Source organism: Oncorhynchus mykiss, chromosome 22, assembly GCF_057628025.1.
Source record: "Oncorhynchus mykiss isolate SJ-2025 chromosome 22, ASM5762802v1, whole genome shotgun sequence".
Taxonomy (NCBI): domain Eukaryota; kingdom Metazoa; phylum Chordata; class Actinopteri; order Salmoniformes; family Salmonidae; genus Oncorhynchus; species Oncorhynchus mykiss.
This window is the reverse complement of record NC_143043.1, coordinates 56,618,759-56,643,583: the sequence shown is the minus strand read 5'-3', so window position 1 is coordinate 56,643,583 and position 24,825 is coordinate 56,618,759. Positions and strand designations below refer to the sequence as shown.

General features: G+C 45.5%; 1 protein-coding gene across 5 annotated transcripts in view; it reads left to right on the top strand.

Annotated features, from left to right (window-relative positions):
* bmpr2b (bone morphogenetic protein receptor type 2b) overlaps positions 1 to 24,825 on the top strand; it is a 176,755-nt gene that overhangs the window by 132,130 nt on the left and 19,800 nt on the right. For 4 of the 5 annotated variants that reach the window (XM_090216345.1, XM_090216346.1, XM_090216347.1 and 1 more), the window contains 3 exons: positions 2,471 to 2,607; positions 9,779 to 9,951; positions 17,695 to 19,571. In XM_090216345.1, the coding sequence (XP_090072471.1) occupies positions 2,471 to 2,607; positions 9,779 to 9,951; positions 17,695 to 19,571 (2,187 nt within the window). Of the gene's footprint in view, positions 1 to 2,470; positions 2,608 to 9,778; positions 9,952 to 10,356; positions 10,502 to 17,694; positions 19,572 to 24,825 lie in introns of those variants that run through there. The other variant, XM_090216349.1, reaches the window with a different exon arrangement.

Sequence of the window (24,825 nt, the reverse complement as noted above, 5' to 3'; positions counted from 1 at the left end):
GTGTGTTGTGAAATCTGTGAATGTGTTGTAGTGTTTTTAAAATTGTATAAACTGCCTTAATTTTGCTGGACCCCAGGAAGATTAGCTGTAGCCTTGGCAGGAACTAATGGGGATCCATAATAAACCCCAGGAAGAGTAGCTGCTGCCTTGGCAGGAACTAATGGGGATCCATAATAAACCCCAGGAAGAGTAGCTGCTGCCTTGGCAGGAACTAATGGGGATCCATAATAAACCCCAGGAAGAGTAGCTGCTGCCTTGGCAGGAACTAATGGGGATCCATAATAAACCCCAGGAAGAGTAGCTGCTGCCTTGGCAGGAACTAATGGGGATCCATAATAAACCCCAGGAAGAGTAGCTGCTGCCTTGGCAGGAACTAATGGGGATCCATAATAAACCCCAGGAAGAGTAGCTGCTGCCTTGGCAGGAACTAATGGGGATCCATAATAAACCCCAGGAAGAGTAGCTGCTGCCTTGGCAGGAACTAATGGGGATCCATAATAAACCCCAGGAAGAGTAGCTGCTGCCTTGGCAGGAACTAATGGGGATCCATAATAAACCCCAGGAAGAGTAGCTGCTGCCTTGACAGGAACTAATGGGGATCCATAATAAACCCCAGGAAGAGTATCTGCTGCCTTGACAGGAACTAATGGGGATACATAATAAACCCCAGGAAGAGTAGCTGCTGCCTTGGCAGGAACTAATGGGGATACATAATAAACCCCAGGAAGAGTAGCTGCTGCCTTGGCAGGAACTAATGGGGATACATAATAAACCCCAGGAAGAGTAGCTGCTGCCTTGACAGGAACTAATGGGGATCCATAATAAACCCCAGGAAGAGTAGCTGCTGCCTTGACAGGAACTAATGGGGATCCATGATAAACCCCAGGAAGAGTAGCTTCTGCCTTGACAGGAACTAATGGGGATCCATAATAAACCCCAGGAAGAGTAGCTTCTGCCTTGACAGGAACTAATGGGGATCCATAATAAACCCCAGGAAGAGTAGCTTCTGCCTTGACAGGAACTAATGGGGATCCATAATAAACCCCAGGAAGAGTAGCTGCTGCCTTGGCAGGAACTAATGGGGATCCATAATAAACCCCAGGCAGAGTAGCTTCTGCCTTGACAGGAACTAATGGGGATCCATAATAAACCCCAGGAAGAGTAGCTGCTGCCTTGGCAGGAACTAATGGGGATCCATAATAAACCCCAGGCAGAGTAGCTTCTGCCTTGACAGGAACTAATGGGGATACATAATAAACCCCAGGAAGAGTAGCTGCTGCCTTGACAGGAACTAATGGGGATCCATAATAAACCCCAGGAAGAGTAGCTGCTGCCTTGACAGGAACTAATGGGGATCCATGATAAACCCCAGGAAGAGTAGCTTCTGCCTTGACAGGAACTAATGGGGATCCATAATAAACCCCAGGAAGAGTAGCTTCTGCCTTGACAGGAACTAATGGGGATCCATAATAAACCCCAGGAAGAGTAGCTTCTGCCTTGACAGGAACTAATGGGGATCCATAATAAACCCCAGGAAGAGTAGCTTCTGCCTTGACAGGAACTAATGGGGATCCATAATAAACCCCAGGAAGAGTAGCTTCTGCCTTGACAGGAACTAATGGGGATCCATAATAAACCCCAGGAAGAGTAGCTGCTGCCTTGGCAGGAACTAATGGATATCCATAATAAACCCCAGGAAGAGTAGCTGCTGCCTTGGCAGGAACTAATGGGGATACATAATAAATACAAATACAAATGATGACATTGTGTCCTCCAGGAGAGATGATAATGATGATATTGTGTCCTCCAGGAGAGACGGTAATGATGATATTGTGTCCTCCAGGAGAGATGGTAATGATGATATTGTGTTCTCCAGGAGAGACGGTAATGATGATATTGTGTCCTCCAGGAGAGATGGTAATGATGATATTGTGTCCTCCAGGAGAGACGGTAATGATGATATTGTGTCCTCCAGGAGAGATGGTAATGATGATATTGTGTCCTCCAGGAGAGATGGTAATGATGATATTGTGTCCTCCAGGAGAGATGGTAATGATGATATTGTGTCCTCCAGGAGAGATGATAATGATGATATTGTGTCCTCCAGGAGAAATGATAATGATGATATTGTGTCCTCCAGGAGAGACGGTAATGATGATATTGTGTCCTCCAGGAGAGATGGTAATGATGATATTGTGTCCTCCAGGAGAGACGGTAATGATGATATTGTGTCCTCCAGGAGAGATGGTAATGATGATATTGTGTCCTCCAGGAGAGACGGTAATGATGATATTGTGTCCTCCAGGAGAGATGGTAATGATGATATTGTGTCCTCCAGGAGAAATGATAATGATGATATTGTGTCCTCCAGGAGAGACGGTAATGATGATATTGTGTCCTCCAGGAGAGATGGTAATGATGATATTGTGTCCTCTAAGAGAGATGGTAATGATGATATTGTGTCCTCCAGGAGAGACGGTGCCCGACTACCAGATGGCGTTCCAGGCCGAGGCAGGGAACCACCCCTCCTTTGAGGACATGCAGGTCCTGGTGTCCAGAGAGAAAGAGAGACCCAAGTTCCCCGAGGCCTGGAAAGAGAACAGTCTGGTGAGGAGAATACTATTACAACTATTACTCAACACTCAATGTTGTTTTTACACATAACAGTGGCACAGGGATCCAGTTCCCTGGAGTGTTGGTGAGAATTCCACAACATAAGTTTCGCCTGATTCTACATGCTACAGTGACATTAGCATGCTAGCTTGTTTACAAACATTCAGCTCCAACAAATAAAAAGTCCCGTCTGTTGTCTGAACGGAATACAGAATAGAATGCGTTTATTTTAGCTAGCGCTAAAGAACTCATTGACTGACATCTGTTCAATTACTTGTGAGCCCAACGTGTCATTTCACCAGAGAGAAATCAAATCATATCAAATCAAATCATTCAAATCAAATTATTCAAATCAAATTATTCAAATTATTCAAATCAAATGATTCACGAGAGAAATGAAGTCAAGAACTACAGTATATGTAGTGGTGGAAAAAGGATGCAATTGTCAATCTGGAGTAAAAGTATAGATACCTTCATAGAATGTTAGTCAAGTAAAAGTGGAAGTCACCCAGTAAAATACTACTTGAGGAAAAGTCTAAAAGTATTTGGTTTTAAATATACTTAAGTGTCAAAGGTAAATATTTTTGCTAAAATCTACTTAAGTATCATAAGTAGAAGTAAAAGTATGAATAATTTCAAATTCCATTATTTACAGATAGCCAGGGGAACACTCAGACATTATTTACAGATAGCCAGGGGAACACTCAGACATTATTTACAGATAGCCAGGGGAACACTCAGACATTATTTACAGATAGCCAGGGGAACACTCAGACATTATTTACAGATAGCCAGGGGAACACTCAGACATTATTTACAGATAGCCAGGGGAACACTCAGACATTATTTACAGATAGCCAGGGGAACACTCAGACATTATTTACAGATAGCCAGGGGAACACTCAGACATTATTTACAGATAGCCAAGGGAACACTCCAACACTCAGACATAATTTACAGATAGCCAGGGGAACACTCAGACATTCTTTACAGATAGCCAGGGGAACACTCAGACATTATTTACAGATAGCCAGGGGAACACTCAGACATTATTTACAGATAGCCAGGGGAACACTCCAACACTCAGACATTATTTACAGATAGCCAGGGGAACACTCAGACATAATTTACAGATAGCCAGGGGAACACTCAGACATTATTTACAGATAGCCAGGGGAACACTCAGACATTATTTACAGATAGCCAGGGGAACACTCAGACATTATTTACAGATAGCCAAGGGAACACTCCAACACTCAGACATTATTTACAGATAGCCAGGGGAACACTCCAACACTCAGACATTATTTACAGATAGCCAGGGGAACACTCAGACATTATTTACAGATAGCCAGGGGAACACTCAGACATAATTTACAGATAGCCAGGGGAACACTCAGACATCATTTACAGATAGCCAGGGGAACACTCAGACATCATTTACAGATAGCCAGGGGAACACTCCAACACTCAGACATTATTTACAGATAGCCAGGGAACACTCAGACATTATTTACAGATAGCCAGGGGAACACTCCAACACTCAGACATTATTTACAGATAGCCAGGGGAACACTCCAACACTCAGACATTATTTACAGATAGCCAGGGGAACACTCAGACATCATTTACAGATAGCCAGGGGAACACTCAGACATCATTTACAGATAGCCAGGGGAACACTCAGACGTTATTTACAGATAGCCAGGGGGACACTCCAACACTCAGACATTATTTACAGATAGCCAGGGGAACAGTCCAACACTCAGACATTATTTACAGATAGCCAGGGGAACACTCAGACATCATTTACAGATAGCCAGGGGAACACTCAGACATTATTTACAGATAGCCAGGGGAACACTCAGACATCATTTACAGATAGCCAGGGGAACACTCAGACATTATTTACAGATAGTCAGGGGAACACTCAGACATCATTTACAGATAGCCAGGGGAACACTCCAACACTCAGACATTATTTACAGATAGCCAGGGTAACACTCAGACATCATTTACAGATAGCCAGGGGAACACTCCAACACTCAGATATTATTTACAGATAGCCAGGGGAACACTCAGACATCATTTACAGATAGCCAGGGGAACACTCCAACACTCAGACATAATTTACAGATAGCCAGGCGAACACTCAGACATTCTTTACAGATAGCCAGGGGAACACTCAGACATAATTTACAGATAGCCAGGGGAACACTCAGACATTATTTACAGATAGCCAAGGGAACACTCCAACACTCAGACATCATTTACAGATAGCCAGGGGAACACTCAGACATCATTTACAGATAGCCAGGGGAACACTCAGACATCATTTACAGATAGCCAGGGGAACACTCCAACACTCAGACATTATTTACAGATAGCCAGGGAACACTCAGACATTATTTACAGATAGCCAGGGGAACACTCCAACACTCAGACATTATTTACAGATAGCCAGGGGAACACTCCAACACTCAGACATTATTTACAGATAGCCAGGGGAACACTCAGACATCATTTACAGATAGCCAGGGGAACACTCAGACATCATTTACAGATAGCCAGGGGAACACTCAGACGTTATTTACAGATAGCCAGGGGGACACTCCAACACTCAGACATGATTTACAGATAGCCAGGGGAACAGTCCAACACTCAGACATTATTTACAGATAGCCAGGGGAACACTCAGACATCATTTACAGATAGCCAGGGGAACACTCAGACATTATTTACAGATAGCCAGGGGAACACTCAGACATCATTTACAGATAGCCAGGGGAACACTCAGACATTATTTACAGATAGTCAGGGGAACACTCAGACATCATTTACAGATAGCCAGGGGAACACTCCAACACTCAGACATTATTTACAGATAGCCAGGGTAACACTCAGACATCATTTACAGATAGCCAGGGGAACACTCCAACACTCAGACATTATTTACAGATAGCCAGGGGAACACTCAGACATCATTTACAGATAGCCAGGGGAACACTCAGACATTCTTTACAGATAGCCAGGGGAACACTCAGACATTATTTACAGATAGCCAGGGGAACACTCCAACACTCAGACATTATTTACAGATAGCCAGGGGAACACTCAGACATAATTTACAGATAGCCAGGGGAACACTCCAACACTCAGGCATTATTTACAGATAGCCAGGGGAACACTCAGACATCATTTACAGATAGCCAGGGGAACACTCCAACACTCAGACATAATTTACAGATAGCCAGGGGAACACTCAGACATTCTTTACAGATAGCCAGGGGAACACTCAGACATTATTTACAGATAGCCAGGGGAACACTCCAACACTCAGACATTATTTACAGATAGCCAGGGGAACACTCAGATGTCATTTACAGATAGCCAGGGGAACACTCCAACACTCAGACATAATTTACAGATAGCCAGGGGAACACTCCAACACTCAGACATAATTTACAGATAGCCAGGGGAACACTCAGACACCATTTACAGATAGCCAGGGGAACACTCAGACACCATTTACAGATAGCCAGGGGAACACTCCAACACTCAGACACCATTTACAGATAGCCAGGGGAACACTCCAACACTCAGACATAATTTACAGATAACAAGGGGAACACTCAGACACCATTTACAGATAGCCAGGGGAACACTCCAACACTCAGACACCATTTACAGATAGCCAGGGGAACACTCAGACATTATTTACAGATAGCCAGGGGAACACTCAGACATTATTTACAGATAGCCAGGGGAACACTCAGACACCATTTACAGATAGCCAGGGGAACACTCAGACATTATTTACAGATAGCCAGGGGAACACTCAGACACCATTTACAGATAGCCAGGGGAACACTCCAACACTCAGACATAATTTACAGATAGCCAGGGGAACACTCAGACACCATTTACAGATAGCCAGGGGAACACTCCAACACTCAGACACCATTTACAGATAGCCAGGGGAACACTCAGACATTATTTACAGATAGCCAGGGGAACACTCAGACACCATTTACAGATAGCCAGGGGAACACTCAGACATTATTTACAGATAGCCAGGGGAACACTCAGACATCATTTACAGATAGCCAGGGGAACACTCCAACACTCAGACATTATTTACAGATATCCAGGGGAACACTCAGACGTTATTTACAGATAGCCAGGGGAACACTCCAACACTCAGACATTATTTACAGATATCCAGGGGAAAACTCAGACATTATTTACAGATAGCCAGGGGAACACTCCAACACTCAGACATTATTTACAGATAGCCAGGGGAACACTCAGACGTTATTTACAGATAGCCAGGGGAACACTCAGACATTATTTACAGATAGCCAGGGGGACACTCCAACACTCAGACATTATTTACAGATAGTCAGGGGAACACTCAGACATAATTTACAGATAGCCAGGGGAACACTCCAACACTCAGACATAATTTACAAAAGATACATTTGTGTTTAGTGAGTCCACCAGAGGCAGTGGGGATGACCACGTGTTCTGTTGATAAGTGTGCCAATTTCACCATTCTCCTGTCCTGCTACGCACTCAACATGTAACAAGTACTTTTGATTGTCAGGGAAAATGTATGGAGTAAAAAGTTGTCAAATATAAATACTAAAGTACAGATACCCCCCAAAAAAACTACTTAAGTACTACTTTAAAGTATTTGTACTTAAGTACTTTACACCACTGAGTATATTGGACGCTGGGCTGAAGGGAGTTGTTGTTTTCATTAAGCAAATATTCAGCCTAGTTAAATACAAAGACTACAATCCATTGTGCCGGTTCTACTGTGGCTTGGACAGAGATGTAAACACTTAGATAAGAAACACACACACCGCACGATCAAGGAAAGTACACAACACAATGTCACGAGAGACAGACACAGTTTACTGAAAGTATTGCCTTATCTGCTCTGAAGAACTTGGAAAATGATTTGGTCAGAATCTCCATTAAAAAGCTCAAATCATTTTAAAGTCACTATTTCAGGATGTATTTAATGTAAAAAAAACTAACACATGGTCCTTCATACTGCACACAGAGACATGAGTTGGGTAATGAGTTCATCTGACTCTGGGTAACTAGAGAAACACACTATACAATACTACTTCATTCATCCCTGAGAGGCAGTTTGTTGACGTCTGACAAGGTGCTTCAGACAGGACACACACACACACACACACACACACACATCGACAGACAGACAGACAGACAGACAGACAGACAGACAGACAGACAGACAGTTTACCCCTGCCATTAATAACAACTATCTCTAGAATCGTCCCTAGGTTTTTCTTAATGGTCCTGTTATCCAGGTGGATGGCCTCGAGCTCAAACGAGGCTCCGCTCCTATTGGTAGGGCACTTGACAGCGCAGGTCGGCATCCAAGGGTGCGGATTTGGAACTGTGGGTTGAGGACATATGTGTGCTGTCCCCCAGGATGTGATGGGCTTTTCCTCCTGGCCTGCAGCTCAGAGAACGAGGCCAGGTCGTCTGAGAGACCTACGGTACCCCAGATGGTCATAGGGAAGGTCTCACAGCAGTTGTTCACAGTGAATTGGAGGTCACTTCCTGTTCTTGACAGAGAGGGATGTGAAGCAGCACACCGAAGGTGTTTGTGGACACTGACTGAGTTCAGTTTCCTGAGGAATAAATAACTTGTTTTGTTTTGCTCAAACTTCAGGGTGTCAAAGATGGTACCAATATATTTATACTGGTCCGCAGTGTCCATCTCCTCACCTGGTCCGAAATGTCCACCTCTTCACCTGGTCCACAGTGTCCATCTCCTCACCTGGTCCGAAATGTCCACCGGCTCACCTGGTCCACAGTGTCCACCTCCTCACCTAGTCCGCAGTGTCCATCTCCTCACCTGGTCCGAAATGTCCACCTCCTCACCTGGTCCGCAGTGTCCATCTCCTCACCTGTTCCGAAATGTCCACCTGCTCACCTGGTCCGCAGTGTCCATCTCCTCACCTGGTCCGCAGTGTCCACCTCCTCACCTGGTCCTGAGTGTCCACCTCCTCACCTGGTCCACAGTGTCCACCTCCTCACTGTATAGTTATACTGGTCCACAGTGTCCACCTCCTCACCTGGTCCGCAGTGTCCACCTCCTCACCTGGTCCACAGTGTCCACCTCCTCACCTGGTCCTCAGTGTCCAACTCCTCACCTGGTCCACAGTATCCACCTCCTCACCTGGTCCACAGTGTCCACCTCCTCACCTGGTCCACAGTGTCCACCTCCTCACCTGGTCCACAGTGTCCACCTCCTCACCTGGTCCACAGTGTCCACCTCCTCACCTGGTCCACAGTGTCCACCTCCTCACCTGGTCCACAGTATCCACCTCCTCACCTGGTCCACAGTGTCCACCTCCTCACCTGGTCCACAGTGTCCACCTCCTCACCTGGTCCACAGTGTCCACCTCCTCACCTGGTCCACAGTGTCCACCTCCTCACCTGGTCCACAGTATCCACCTCCTCACCTGGTCCACAGTGTCCACCTCCTCACCTGGTCCACAGTGTCCACCTCCTCACCTGGTCCACAGTGTCCACCTCCTCACCTGGTCCACAGTGTCCACCTCCTCACCTGGTCCACAGTGTCCACCTCCTCACCTGGTCCACAGTGTCCACCTCCTCACCTGGTCCACAGTGTCCACCTCCTCACCTGGTCCACAGTATCCACCTCCTCACCTGGTCCACAGTGTCCACCTCCTCACCTGGTCCACAGTGTCCACCTCCTCACCTGGTCCACAGTGTCCACCTCCTCACCTGGTCCACAGTGTCCACCTCCTCACCTGGTCCGCAGTGTCCACCTCCTCACCTGGTCCACAGTGTCCACCTCCTCACCTGGTCCACAGTATCCACCTCCTCACCTGGTCCACAGTGTCCACCTCCTCACCTGGTCCACAGTGTCCACCTCCTCACCTGGTCCACAGTGTCCACCTCCTCACCTGGTCCACAGTGTCCACCTCCTTTTCCAATGTTGATCACCTGGTCCATCCTTCTGAAGTCGTCTTGGAGACATTTAACTCTGTCTCTTTTAATTGTAATGATACTGTCTTCCCCCAGGCGGTGCATTCTGGTGAGACCTGTGGTGTGTGTGGTATGGTATGTGTTATCCTCTGTAACCTTCCCTCAGGCGGTGCGGTCCCTGAAGGAGACCATGGAGGACTGCTGGGACCAGGATGCTGAGGCCAGGCTGACCGCTCAGTGTTCAGAGGAGCGCATGGCTGAACTACTGCTGATCTGGGACAGGACCAAGTCTGTCAGCCCCACGGTTAACCCTATGACCACCACACTGCAGAACGAGAGGTGAACACACACACACACACACACACACACAGGACCACGGTTAACCCTATGACCACCACACTGCAGAACGAGAGGTGAACACACACACACACACACACACACACACACACACACACACACACACACACACACACACAGGACCACGGTTAACCCTATGACCACCACACTGCAGAACAAGAGGTGAACACACACACACAGGACCACGGTTAACCCTATGACCACCACACTGCAGAACGAGAGGTGAACACACACACACACACACACACAGGACCACGGTTAACCCTATGACCACCACACTGCAGAACGAGAGGTGAACACACACACACACACACACACACACACACACACACACACACACACACACACACACAGGACCACGGTTAACCCTATGACCACCACACTGCAGAACAAGAGGTGAACACACACACACAGGACCACGGTTAACCCTATGACCACCACACTGCAGAACGAGAGGTGAACACACACACACACACACTCACACACACAGGACCACGGTTAACCCTATGACCACCACACTGCAGAACGAGAGGTGAACACACACACACACCAGTAACCAGCAGGGTATATACACAGGGTACCAGTACTGAGTAACGATATCTTGGCTATATACACAGGGTACCAGGCTATATACACAGGGTACCAGTACTGAGTAACGATATCTTGGCTATATACACAGGGTACCAGGCTATATACACAGGGTACCAGGCTATATACACAGGGTACCAGTACTGAGTAACGATAGCTTGGCTATATACACAGGGTACCAGGCTATATATACACAGGGTACCAGTACTGAGTAACGATATCTTGGCTATATACACAGGCTACCAGTACTGAGTAACGATAGCTTGGCTATTTACACAGGGTACCAGGCTATATACACAGGGTACCAGTACTGAGTAAAGATATCTTGGCTATATACACAGGGTACCAGGCTATATACACAGGGTACCAGTACTGAGTAACGATATCTTGGCTATATACACAGGGTACCAGGCTATATACACAGGGTACCAGTACTGAGTAACAATATATTGGCTATATACACAGGGTACCAGGCTATATACACAGGGTACCAGTACTGAGTAACAATATATTGGCTATATACACAGGGTACCAGTACTGAGTAACGATATATTGGCTATATACAGTGAGTACCAGTACTGAGTCAATGTGCAGGGGTACGAGGTAATAACATGGTTATATACACAGGTACCAGTACTGAGTCTATGTGCAGGGGTATGAGGTAATAACATGGCTATATACACAGGTACCAGTACTGAGTCAATGTGCAGGGGTATGAGGTAATAACTTGGCTATATACACAGGTACCAGTACTGAGTCAATGTGCAGGGGTACGAGGTAATAACATGGTTATATACACAGGTACCAGTACTGAGTCTATGTGCAGGGGTATGAGGTAATAACATGGCTATATACACAGGTACCAGTACTGAGTCAATGTGCAGGGGTATGAGGTAATAACTTGGCTATATACACAGGTACCAGTACTGAGTCAATGTGCAGGGGTACGAGGTAATAACATGGTTATATACACAGGTACCAGTACTGAGTCAATGTGCAGGGGTACGAGGTAATAACATGGCTATATACGGTGGAGTACCAGTACTGAGTCTATGTGCAGGTACGAGGTAATAACATGGTTATATACACAGGTACCAGTACTGAGTCAATGTGCAGGGGTACGAGGTAATAACATGGCTATATACGGTGGAGTACCAGTACTGAGTCTATGTGCAGGTACGAGGTAATAACATGGTTATATACACAGGTACCAGTACTGAGTCTATGTGCAGGTACGAGGTAATAACATGGCTATATACACAGGTACCAGTACTGAGTCTATGTGCAGGGGTACGAGGTAATAACATGGCTATATACGGTGGAGTACCAGTACTGAGTCTATGTGCAGGTACGAGGTAATAACATGGTTATATACACAGGTACCAGTACTGAGTCTATGTGCAGGTACGAGGTAATAACATGGTTATATACACAGGTACCAGTACTGAGTCTATGTGCAGGGGTACGAGGTAATTGAGGTACATTTGTACATGTAGGTAGGGGTAAAGTGGCGAGGAAACAGGATAGATAATAAACAGTAGCAGCAGTGTATATGATGGCTCAAAAAAGGGTCAATGCTATTTGGTTACCTAGTTCAATGTCTTATGGCTTGGGGATAAAAGGTGTTCAACCAACCAGCATCCAGGATCCAATCAACCCATTTTATAAGGAAGCAATAAGGCCAGGAGGTGTGGTATACACCACAGCTAAGGGCTGTTCTAAAGCACGACGCAACGCGGAGTGCCTGAATACAGCCCTTAGCCGTGGTATATTGGCCATTCATCATAGTCACCTGAGGTGCCTTATTGCTGTTATAATCTGGTTACCACCGTAATTAGACCAGTGAAAATATATATTTTTGTAATACCCGTGGTATACGGGTACACCATGGCTGTCAGCCAATCAGCATTCAGGGTTCGAACCACCCAGTTGATAATAGTGTATAGTCAGCTGGTCGCTGCGCACGGCACTATATCAACACACCTGGACACGCTATATCAACACACCTGGACCCACTATATCAACACACCTGGACCCACTATATCAACACACCTGGACCCGCTATGTCAACACACCAGGACCCGCTATATCAACACACCAGGACCCGCTATATCAACACACCTGGACCCGCTATATCAACACACCTGGACCCACTATATCAACACAACTGGACCCGCTATATCAACACACCTGGACCCGCTATATCAACACACCTGGACCCACTATATCAACACACCTGGACCCGCTATGTCAACACACCAGGACCCGCTATGTCAACACACCAGGACCCGCTATATCAACACACCTGGACCCGCTATATCAACACACCTGGACCCACTATATCAACTCACCTGGACCCGCTATGTCAACACACCAGGACCCGCTATATCAACACACCAGGACCCGCTATATCAACACACCTGGACCCACTATATCAACACTCCTGGAACCAGTATATCAACACACCTGGACCCACTATATCAACACACCTGGACCCACTATATCAACACTCCTGGAACCAGTATATCAACACACCTGGACCCGCTATATCAACACAACAGGACCCGCTATATCAACACACCTGGACCCACTATATCAATACACCTGGACCCGCTATATCAACACACCTGGACCCGCTATATCAACACACCAGGACCCACTATATCAACACACCTGGACCCACTATATCAACACACCTGGACCCGCTATATCAACACACCAGGACCCGCTATATCAACACACCTGGATCTGCTATATCAACACACCAGGACCCGCTATATCAACACACCAGGACCCACTATATCAACACACCTGGACCCGCTATATCAACACTCCTGGAACCACTATATCAACACACCAGGACCCGCTATATCAACACACCTGGATCTGCTATATCAACACACCAGGACCCACTATATCAACACACCAGGACCCGCTATATCAACACACCAGGACCCACTATATCAACACACCTGGACCCGCTATATCAACACTCCTGGAACCACTATATCAACACACCAGGACCCACTATATCAACACACCAGGACCCACTATATCAACACACCAGTTGTTAGAGTGTTGGACCAGTAACCAGCAGGTACCCTAGTGGTTAGAGTGTTGGTTCAGTAACCAGCAGGTAGTTTAGTGGTTAGAATGTTGGACCAGTAACCAGCAGGTAGACTAGTGGTCAGAGCGTTGGGTCAGTAACCAGCAGGTAGACTAGTGGTCAGAGCGTTGGGTCAGTAACCAGCAGGTAGACTAGTGGTCAGAGCGTTGGGTCAGTAACCAGCAGGTAGACTAGTGGTTAGAGTGTTGGACCAGTAACCAGCAGGGTAGCCTAGTGGTTAGAGTGTTGGACCAGTAACCAGCAGGGTAGCCTAGTGGTTAGAGTGTTGGACCAGTAACCAGCAGGGTAGCCTAGTGGTTAGAGTGTTGGACCAGTAACCAGCAGGGTAGCCTAGTGGTTAGAGTGTTGGACCAGTAACCAGCAGGGTAGCCTAGTGGTTATAGTGTTGGACCAGTAACCAGCAGGGTACTGGTGTGTTGATATAGCGGGTCCAGGTGTGTTGATATAGTGGGTCCAGGTGTGTTGATATAGTGGGTCCTGGTGTGTTGATATAGCGGGTCCAGGTGTGTTGATATAGTGGGTCCAGGTGTGTTGATATAGCGGGTCCTGGTGTGTTGATATAGCGGGTCCAGGTGTGTTGATATAGTGGTTCCAGGAGTGTTGATATAGTGGGTCCAGGTGTGTTGATATAGCGGGTCCTGGTGTGTTGTTATAGCGGGTCCTGGTGTGTTGATATAGCGGGTCCAGGTGTGTTGATATAGTGGGTCCAGGTGTGTTGATATAGCGGGTCCAGGTGTGTTGATATAGCGGGTCCTGGTGTGTTGACATAGCGGGTCCAGGTGTGTTGATATGGTGGGTCCAGGTGTGTTGATATAGCGGGTCCAGGTGTGTTGATATAGCGGGTCCAGGTGTGTTGATATATGGCCGGTGTGTTTACGGACATATTCAATCAATCCCTATACCAGTCTGCTGTTCCCACATGCTTCAAGAGGGCCACCATTGGTCCTGTTCCCAAGAAAGCTAAGGTAACTGAGCTAAACGACTACCGCCCCGTAGCACTCACTTCCGTCATCATGAAGTGCTTTGAGAGACTAGTCAAGGACCATATCACCTCCACCCTACCTGACACCCTAGACCCACTCCAATTTGCTTACCGCCCAAATAGGTCCACAGACGATGCAATCTCAACCACACTGCACACTGCCCTAACCCATCTGGACAAGAGGAATACCTATGTGAGAATGCTGTTCATTGACTACAGCTCGGCATTCAACACCATAGTACCCTCCAAGCTCGTCATCAAGCTCGAGACCCTGGGTCTCGACCCCGCCCTGTGCAACTGGGTACTGGACTTCCTGACGGGCCGCCCCCAGGTGGTGAGGGTAGGCAACAACATCTCCTCCCCGCTGATCCTCAACACTGGGGCCCCACAAGGGTGCGTTCTGAGCCCTCTCCTGTACTCCCTGTTCACCCACGACTGCGTGGCCACGCACGCCTCCAACTCAATCATCAAGTTTGCGGACGACACAACAGTGGTAGGCTTGATTACCAACAACGACGAGACGGCCTACAGGGAGGAGGTGAGGGCCCTCGGAGTGTGGTGTCAGGAAAATAACCTCACACTCAACGTCAACAAAACTAAGGAGATGATTGTGGACTTCAGGAAACAGCAGAGGGAACACCCCCCTATCCACATCGATGGAACAGTAGTGGAGAGGGTAGCAAGTTTTAAGTTCCTCGGCATACACATCACAGACAAACTGAATTGGTCCACTCACACAGACAGCATTGTGAAGAAGGCGCAGCAGCGCCTCTTCAACCTCAGGAGGCTGAAGAAATTCGGCTTGTCACCAAAAGCACTCACAAACTTCTACAGATGCACAATCGAGAGCATCCTGGCGGGCTGTATCACCGCCTGGTACGGCAACTGCTCCGCCCTCAACCGTAAGGCTCTCCAGAGGGTAGTGAGGTCTGCACAACGCATCACCGGGGGCAAACTACCTGCCCTCCAGGACACCTACACCACCTGATGTCACAGGAAGGCCATAAAGATCATCAAGGACATCAACCACCCAAGCCACTGCCTGTTCACCCCGCTATCATCCAGAAGGCGAGGTCAGTACAGGTGCATCAAAGCTGGAACCGAGAGACTGAAAAACAGCTTCTATCTCAAGGCCATCAGACTGTTGAACAGCCACCACTAACATTGAGTGGCTGTCGCCAACACACTGACACTGACTCAACTCCAGCCACTTTAATAATGGGAAATGATGTAAATATATCACTAGCCACTTTAAACAATGCTACCTTATATAATGTTACTTACCCTACATTATTCATCTCATATGCATACGTATATACTGTACTCTATATCATCGATTGTATCCTTATGTAATACATGTATCACTAGCCACTTTAACTATGCCACTTTGTTTACATACTCATCTCATATGTATATACTGTACTCGATACCATCTACTGTATCTTGCCTATGCTGCTCTGTACCATCACTCATTCATATATCCTTATGTACATATTCTTTATCCCCTCACACTGTGTACAAGACAGTAGTTTTGGAATTGTTAGTTAGATTACTTGTTGGTTATTACTGCATTGTCGGAACTAGAAGCACAAGCATTTCGCTACACTCGCATTAACATCTGCTAACCATGTGTATGTGACAAATAAAATTTGATTTGATTTGATTTGATATAGCGGGTCCAGGTGTGTTGATATAGTGGGTCCAGGTGTGTTGATATAGTGGGTCCAGGTGTGTTGATATAGCGGGTCCTGGTGTGTTGACATAGCGGGTCCAGGTGTGTTGATATAGTGGGTCCAGGTGTGTTGATATAGTGGGTCCAGGTGTGTTGATATAGCGGGTCCAGGTGTGTTGATATAGCGGGTCCTCGAGTGTTGATATAGCGGGTCCAGGTGTGTTGATATAGTGGGTCCAGGTGTGTTGATATAGTGGGTCCAGGTGTGTTGATATAGCGGGTCCAGGTGTGTTGATATAGCGGGTCCTCGAGTGTTGATATAGCGGGTCCAGGTGTGTTGATATAGTGGGTCCAGGTGTGTTGATATAGCGGGTCCTCGAGTGTTGATATAGCGGGTCCAGGTGTGTTGATATAGTGGGTCCAGGTGTGTTGATATAGTGGGTCCAGGTGTGTTGATATAGCGGGTCCAGGTGTGTTGATATAGCGGGTCCTGGTGTGTTGACATAGCGGGTCCAGGTGTGTTGATATAGTGGGTCCAGGTGTGTTGATATAGCGGGTCCAGGTGTGTTGATACAGCGGGTCCAGGTGTGTTGATATAGTGGGTCCAGGTGTGTTGATATAGTGGGTCCAGGTGTGTTGATATAGTGGGTCCAGGTGTGTTGATATAGCGGGTCCTCGAGTGTTGATATAGCGGGTCCAGGTGTGTTGATATAGTGGGTCAAGGTGTGTTGATATAGTGGGTCCATGTGTGTAGATATAGCGGGTCCAGGTGTGTTGATATAGTGGGTCCAGGTAGTCTAGTGGTTAGTGGTTAGAGTGTTGGACCAGTAACCAGCAGGTAGCCTAGTGGTTAGAGTGTTGTACCAGTAACCAGAAGGGTAGCCTAGTGGTTAGAGTGTTGAACCAGTAACCAGCAGGGTAGCCTAGTGGTTAGAGTGTTGGACCAGTAACCAGCAGGGTGACCTAGTGGTCAGAGTGTTGGACCAGTAACCAGCAGGGTAGCCGTTGAGCCAGTAACCGAAAGGTTACCGACTAAGGTGAACAATCTGTCGACGTGCCCTTAAGCAAGGCACTTAACCCTAATTTGCTTTACTTTGGTTTCATACTATTGTCTGACCCTTTAAAACCACACATTTCACCTTTCCGCTGTCTGTGACAATTACATCTTAGTATCAGAACACACCACCTTGAGTTATTCGGCAAGTAAGTTGAGTCACGTCTCTTTTTTCCTATTAAATATGGGTGAAGGTCATGTTTTTGAAAAGACGATCTGCTTGCCCCTGTCGTGTAAGGTTTGGTCTGTTACGCTGCAGGTTTACATGACATCAGTTTTATTTCTATCTGCTTCCCCTACAGGAACCTGTCCCACAGCCGCAGGGGTCCTAAAGTCAGCCCCTACCCAGACTACTCCTCCTCCTCCTACATCGAGGACCACGAGGGCCACACGGTGAAGAACCTTCCTGGGGGGGACACCTCTGTATCGGGTACCTCCTCCGTCGGCGTCCTGGGTGGAACTAGCAGTGTACCCGCAGGCCCAGAGAAGAACCGAAACTCCATCAACGCCGAGCGTCAGCAGGCTCAGGCCCGTCTGCCCAGCCCGGAGAGCAGCGGCGCCAGCCTCTCCACACCCAACACGGTCATGACCACCATCTCTGAGTCGGGTCAAGGGGAGGACTCATCCGGCCCACTAGGTGGCACTGTGCTGGGGCTGGTGGTGCCGGTGTGTCTGCAGCTGACCCAGGAGGACTTGGAGACCACCAAGCTGGACCCTAAAGAGGTTGACAAGAACCTGAAGGAGTCTTCTGATGAGAACCTTATGGAGCACAGCCAGAAACAGTTTTCTGCTCCAGACCCCCTCAGCTGTAAGTCTTCCTCCCTGCTCTATCCCCTCATCAAGCTGGCTGCGGAGGTGACTGGGGTCGGGCCTGGGGCCCAGGGAGGGTCTGGGTCCGGGGCCAGTGGGATGGGGGACCCTCCAGCTACTATGTTCCCCCTGCCCAAACAGCAGAACCTCCCCAAGCGGCCCACCAGCCTACCACTCAACACCAAGGCCAAGGAGGGCTCTGGTTCCTCCAGGCTGAAGTCTGGGAAACACCGGTCCAACCTGAAGCAGGTAGAGACGGGCGTGGCCAAGATGAACACGGTCGCCCCAGCGGCAGAGCCACGCCTTGTTAACGTTACCAACAACGGGCCAACGGCCGTAGGAAACGGGGTGCGGAGCGGCGTAAGCGTCGTGGTCGTCAACGGTTACCTGAACGGAGGCGTGGCCTCTTCAACTGGAGGTGGGGCTCCTTACGGGACTACCAATCCGGCGGGCCCTCAGGGGGAGTTGGGCGGAGCGACACCCTTGTTACAGACCCAGCTCAGCGGAGAGGACAGTAGACTCAACATCAACTCCAGTCCTGATGAACATGAACCACTGCTAAGGAGAGAGCAGCCCACCGCATGTGACCAGAGACCAACCAATCACCTGGCGGGCCGCACCAACACTAACAACAACAACAACCGTCTGGTGATCACATGTCCATCTGTAGAGGGACAGCCTGAACCCCTCACCTTTGTCCCCATACCTAGACCTGTCTCTGTACCCAAACCCATCTCCGTACCTATCACTGCCCCTCTCACTGCCCAACTACCAGCCCCAGTCCCAGCCCCAGTCTCAACCCCAGCCTCAACCCCAGTCCCAGTCTCAACCCCAGTCTCAACCCCAGTCCCAGTCCTATCCCCAGTCCCAGACCCAGTCTCAACCCCAATCCCAGTCTCAACCCCAAACCCAGTCTCAACCCCAGTCCCAGTCTCAAACCCAGTCCCAGTCTCAACCCCAGTCTCAACCCCAGTCCCAGTCTCAACCCCAGCCCCAGTCTCAACCCCAGCCCCAGTCTCAACCCCAGCCCCAGTCTCAGTCCCAGTCCCAGTCCCAGCCCCAGTCCCAGTCTCAACCCCAGTCCCAGTCTCAGTCCCAGTCCCAACCCCAGTCCCAGTCTCAACCCCAGCCCCAGTCCCAGTCTCAGTCCCAGTCTCAACCCCAGTCCCAGTCTCAACCCCAGCCCCAGTCTCAGTCCCAGTCTCAACCCCAGTCCCATTCTCAGCCCCAACCCCAGTCCCAGTCTCAGTCCCAACCCCAGTCCCATTCTCAACCTCAGCCCCAGCGGCCCTCAGACAGCCCAAACCCAGACGACCTGAGAGACCCTGCTCCCTGGACCTGTCTGGCTCCTCACACAACAGCTCTTCAGGTGAGAAAAGAACACGCCGCACATCTCTCTATCTCAGTCCACCCTTCCCTCTCTACTTCCCCTCCTTCACTCTCTGTCTCTCTCTATCTCAGTCCACCCTTCCCTCTCTACTTCCCCTCCTCTCTACCTCTCCTTCACTCTCTGTCTCTCTCTACCTCAGTCCACCCTTCCCTCTCTACTTCCCCTCCTCTCTACCTCTCCTTCACTCTCTGTCTCTCTCTACCTCAGTTCACCCTTCCCTCTCTACTTCCCCTCCTCTCTACCTCTCCTTCACTCTCTGTCTCTCTCTACCTCAGTTCACCCTTCCCTCTCTACTTCCCCTCCTCTCTACCTCTCCTTCACTCTCTGTCTCTCTCTACCTCAGTTCACCCTTCCCTCTCTACTTCCCCTCCTCTCTACCTCTCCTTCACTCTCTGTCTCTCTCTACCTCAGTTCACCCTTCCACCTCTACTTCCCCTCCTTCACTCTCTGTCTCTCTCTACCTCAGTCTCTCTTCTTCCTTTCTTTCCTTTTTTTCTATCGCTCTCTCTCTGATGTGTCGTTCCCCTACGTAGTCGCATCCGCCACAGCTGAGTGTTGCTCTGAATAATTTCCCCCACGTCAGCCTATAGGGAGGAGGTCAGAGACCTGGCAGTGTGGTGTGAGCCTATAGGGAGGAGGTCAGAGACCTGGCAGTGGTGTCAGCCTATAGGGAGGAGGTCAGAGACCTGGCAGTGGTGTCAGCCTATAGGGAGGGGGTCAGAGACCTGGCAGTGTGGTGCCAGGACAACTCCCTCAATGTGAGCAAGACAAAGGAGCTGATCGTGGACTATAGGGAAAGGAGTGCCGAATCTGATATTTATATATTTCTTAATTACATTATTTTACTTTCAGATTTGTGTTTATTGTTGTGAATTGCTAGATACTACTACACTGTTGGAGCTTGGAACACAAGCATTTAGCTACACCCGCAATCACATCTGTTAAATATGGACCAATAACATCTGTTAAATATGTGTATGGACCAATAACATCTGTTAAATATGTGTATGTGACCAATAACATCTGCTAAATATGTGTATGGACCAATAACATCTGTTAAATATGGACCAATAACATCTGTTAAATATGTGTATGGACCAATAACATCTGTTAAATATGTGTATGGACCAATAACATCTGTTAAATATGGACCAATAACATCTGTTAAATATGTGTATGGACCAATAACATCTGTTAAATATGGACCAATAACATCTGTTAAATATGTGTATGGACCAATAACATCTGTTAAATATGTGTATGGACCAATAACATCTGTTAAATATGTGTATGTGACCAATAACATCTGTTAAATATGTGTATGGACCAATAACATCTGTTGAATATGTGTATGGACCAATAACATCTGTTAAATATGGACCAATAACATCTGTTAAATATGGACCAATAACATCTGTTAAATATGTGTATGGACCAATAACATCTGTTAAATATGGACCAATAACATCTGTTAAATATGTGTATGGACCAATAACATCTGTTAAATATGGACCAATAACATCTGTTAAATATGTGTATGTGACCAATAACATCTGTTAAATATGAGTATGGACCAATAACATCTGTTAAATATGTGTATGTGACCAATAACATCTGTTAAATATGTGTATAGACCAATAACATCTGTTAAATATGTGTATGGACCAATAACATCTGTTAAATATGAGTATGTGACCAATAACATCTGTTAAATATGAGTATGTGACCAATAACATCTGCTAAATATGTGAATGTGACCAATAACATCTGCTAAATATGTGAATGGACCAATAACATCTGCTAAATATGTGTATGGACCAATCACATCTGTTAAATATGTGTATGGACCAATAACATCTGTTAAATATGTGTATGGACCAATCACATCTGTTAAATATGTGTATAGACCAATAACATCTGTTAAATATGTGTATGGACCAATAACATCTGTTAAATATGAGTATGTGACCAATAACATCTGTTAAATATGAGTATGTGACCAATAACATCTGCTAAATATGTGAATGTGACCAATAACATCTGCTAAATATGTGAATGGACCAATAACATCTGCTAAATATGTGTATGGACCAATCACATCTGTTAAATATGTGTATGGACCAATAACATCTGTTAAATATGTGTATGGACCAATCACATCTGTTAAATATGTGTATGGACCAATCACATCTGTTAAATATGTGTATGGACCAATCACATCTGTTAAATATGAGTATGGACCAATCACATCTGTTAAATATGAGTATGGACCAATAACATCTGTTAAATATGTGTATGGACCAATAACATCTGTTAAATATGTGTATGGACCAATAACATCTGTTAAATATGGACCAATAACATCTGTTAAATATGTGTATGGACCAATAACATCTGTTAAATATGGACCAATCACATCTGTTAAATATGTGTATGGACCAATAACATCTGTTAAATATGTGTATGGACCAATAACATCTGTGAAATATGGACCAATAACATCTGTTAAATATGAGTATGTGACCAATAACATCTGTTAAATATGGACCAATAACATCTGCTAAATATGTGTATGGACCAATAACATCTGTTAAATATGTGTATGGACCAATCACATCTGTTAAATATGTGTATGGACCAATCACATCTGTTAAATATGTGTATGGACCAATCACATCTGTTAAATATGTGTATGGACCAATCACATCTGTTAAATATGTGTATGTGACCAATAACATCTGTTAAATATGTGTATGGACCAATCACATCTGTTAAATATGTGTATGGACCAATCACATCTGTTAAATATGTGTATGGACAGATAACATCTGTTAAATATGGACCAATAACATCTGTTAAATATGGACCAATAACATCTGTTAAATATGGACCAATAACATCTGTTAAATATGGACCAATAACATCTGTTAAATATGTGTATGGACCAATAACATCTGTTAAATATGTGTATGGACCAATCACATCTGTTAAATATGGACCAATAACATCTGTTAAATATGTGTATGGACCAATAACATCTGTTAAATATGTGTATGGACCAATCACATCTGTTAAATATGTGTATGTGACCAATAACATCTGTTAAATATGAGTATGGACCAATAACATCTGTTAAATATGGACCAATCACATCTGTTAAATATGTGTATGGATCAATAACATCTGTTAAATATGTGTATGGACCAATAACATCTGTTAAATATGTGTATGGACCAATAACATCTGTTAAATATGTGTATGGACCAATCACATCTGTTAAATATGGACCAATAACATCTGTTAAATATGGACCAATCACATCTGTTAAATATGTGTATGGACCAATAACATCTGTTAAATATGTGTATGGACCAATAACATCTGTTAAATATGTGTATGGACCAATAACATCTGTTAAATATGAGTATGGACCAATCACATCTGTTAAATATGGACCAATCACATCTGTTAAATATGTGTATGGACCAATAACATCTGTTAAATATGTGTATGGACCAATCACATCTGTTAAATATGTGTATGGACCAATCACATCTGTTAAATATGTGTATGGACCAATAACATCTGTTAAATATGGACCAATAACATCTGCTAAATATGTGTATGGACCAATAACATCTGTTAAATATGAGTATGGACCAATAACATCTGTTAAATATGTGTATGGACCAATAACATCTGTTAAATATGTGTGGACCAATCACATCTGTTAAATATGTGTATGGACTAATAACATCTGTTAAATATGTGTATGGACCAATAACATCTGTTAAATATGTGTATGGACCAATAACATCTGTTAAATATGTGTATGGACCAATCACATCTGTTAAATATGTGTATGGACCAATAACATCTGTTAAATATGTGTATGGACCAATAACATCTGTTAAATATGTGTATGGACCAATCACATCTGTTAAATATGGACCAATAACATCTGTTAAATATGGACCAATCACATCTGTTAAATATGTGTATGGACCAATAACATCTGTTAAATATGTGTATGGACCAATAACATCTGTTAAATATGTGTATGGACCAATAACATCTGTTAAATATGAGTATGGACCAATCACATCTGTTAAATATGGACCAATCACATCTGTTAAATATGTGTATGGACCAATAACATCTGTTAAATATGTGTATGGACCAATAACATCTGTTAAATATGTGTATGGACCAATCACATCTGTTAAATATGTGTATGGACCAATCACATCTGTTAAATATGTGTATGGACCAATAACATCTGTTAAATATGGACCAATAACATCTGCTAAATATGTGTATGGACCAATAACATCTGTTAAATATGAGTATGGACCAATAACATCTGTTAAATATGTGTATGGACCAATCACATCTGTTAAATATGTGTATGGACTAATAACATCTGTTAAATATGTGTATGGACCAATAACATCTGTTAAATATGTGTATGGACCAATAACATCTGTTAAATATGTGTATGGACCAATCACATCTGTTAAATATGTGTATGGACCAATAACATCTGTTAAATATGTGTATGGACCAATCACATCTGTTAAATATGTGTATGGACCAATAACATCTGTTAAATATGTGTATGGACCAATAACATCTGTTAAATATGTGTGGACCAATCACATCTGTTAAATATGTGTATGGACTAATAACATCTGTTAAATATGTGTATGGACCAATCACATCTGTTAAATATGTGTATGGACCAATAACATCTGTTAAATATGTGTATGGACCAATCACATCTGTTAAATATGTGTATGGACCAATAACATCTGTTAAATATGTGTATGTGACCAATAACGTTTGATTTGATTTCACAGTTCATAAGTCAGTCAATTGAAATACATTTATGAATTCATTAGGTCCTAATCTATGGATTTCAAATGACTGGAAATACAGATATCCATCTGTTGGTCACAGACACTTTGAAAAGACAAGGTAGATCAGTAAAACTGGTGTGAACACCATTTACCTCATGCGGCGTGACACATCTCCTTCACATAGAGTTGATCAGGCTGTTGATTGATCAGGCTGTTGATTCATCAGGTGTTGATTGATTGTAGAATGTTGTCTCAATCCTCTTCAATGACTGTGTGAAGTTGCTAGATATTGAATCTGGAACACGCTGTCGTACAGGTAGATCCAGAGCATTCCAAACATGCTCAATGGGTGACGTGTCTGGTGAGTATGCAGG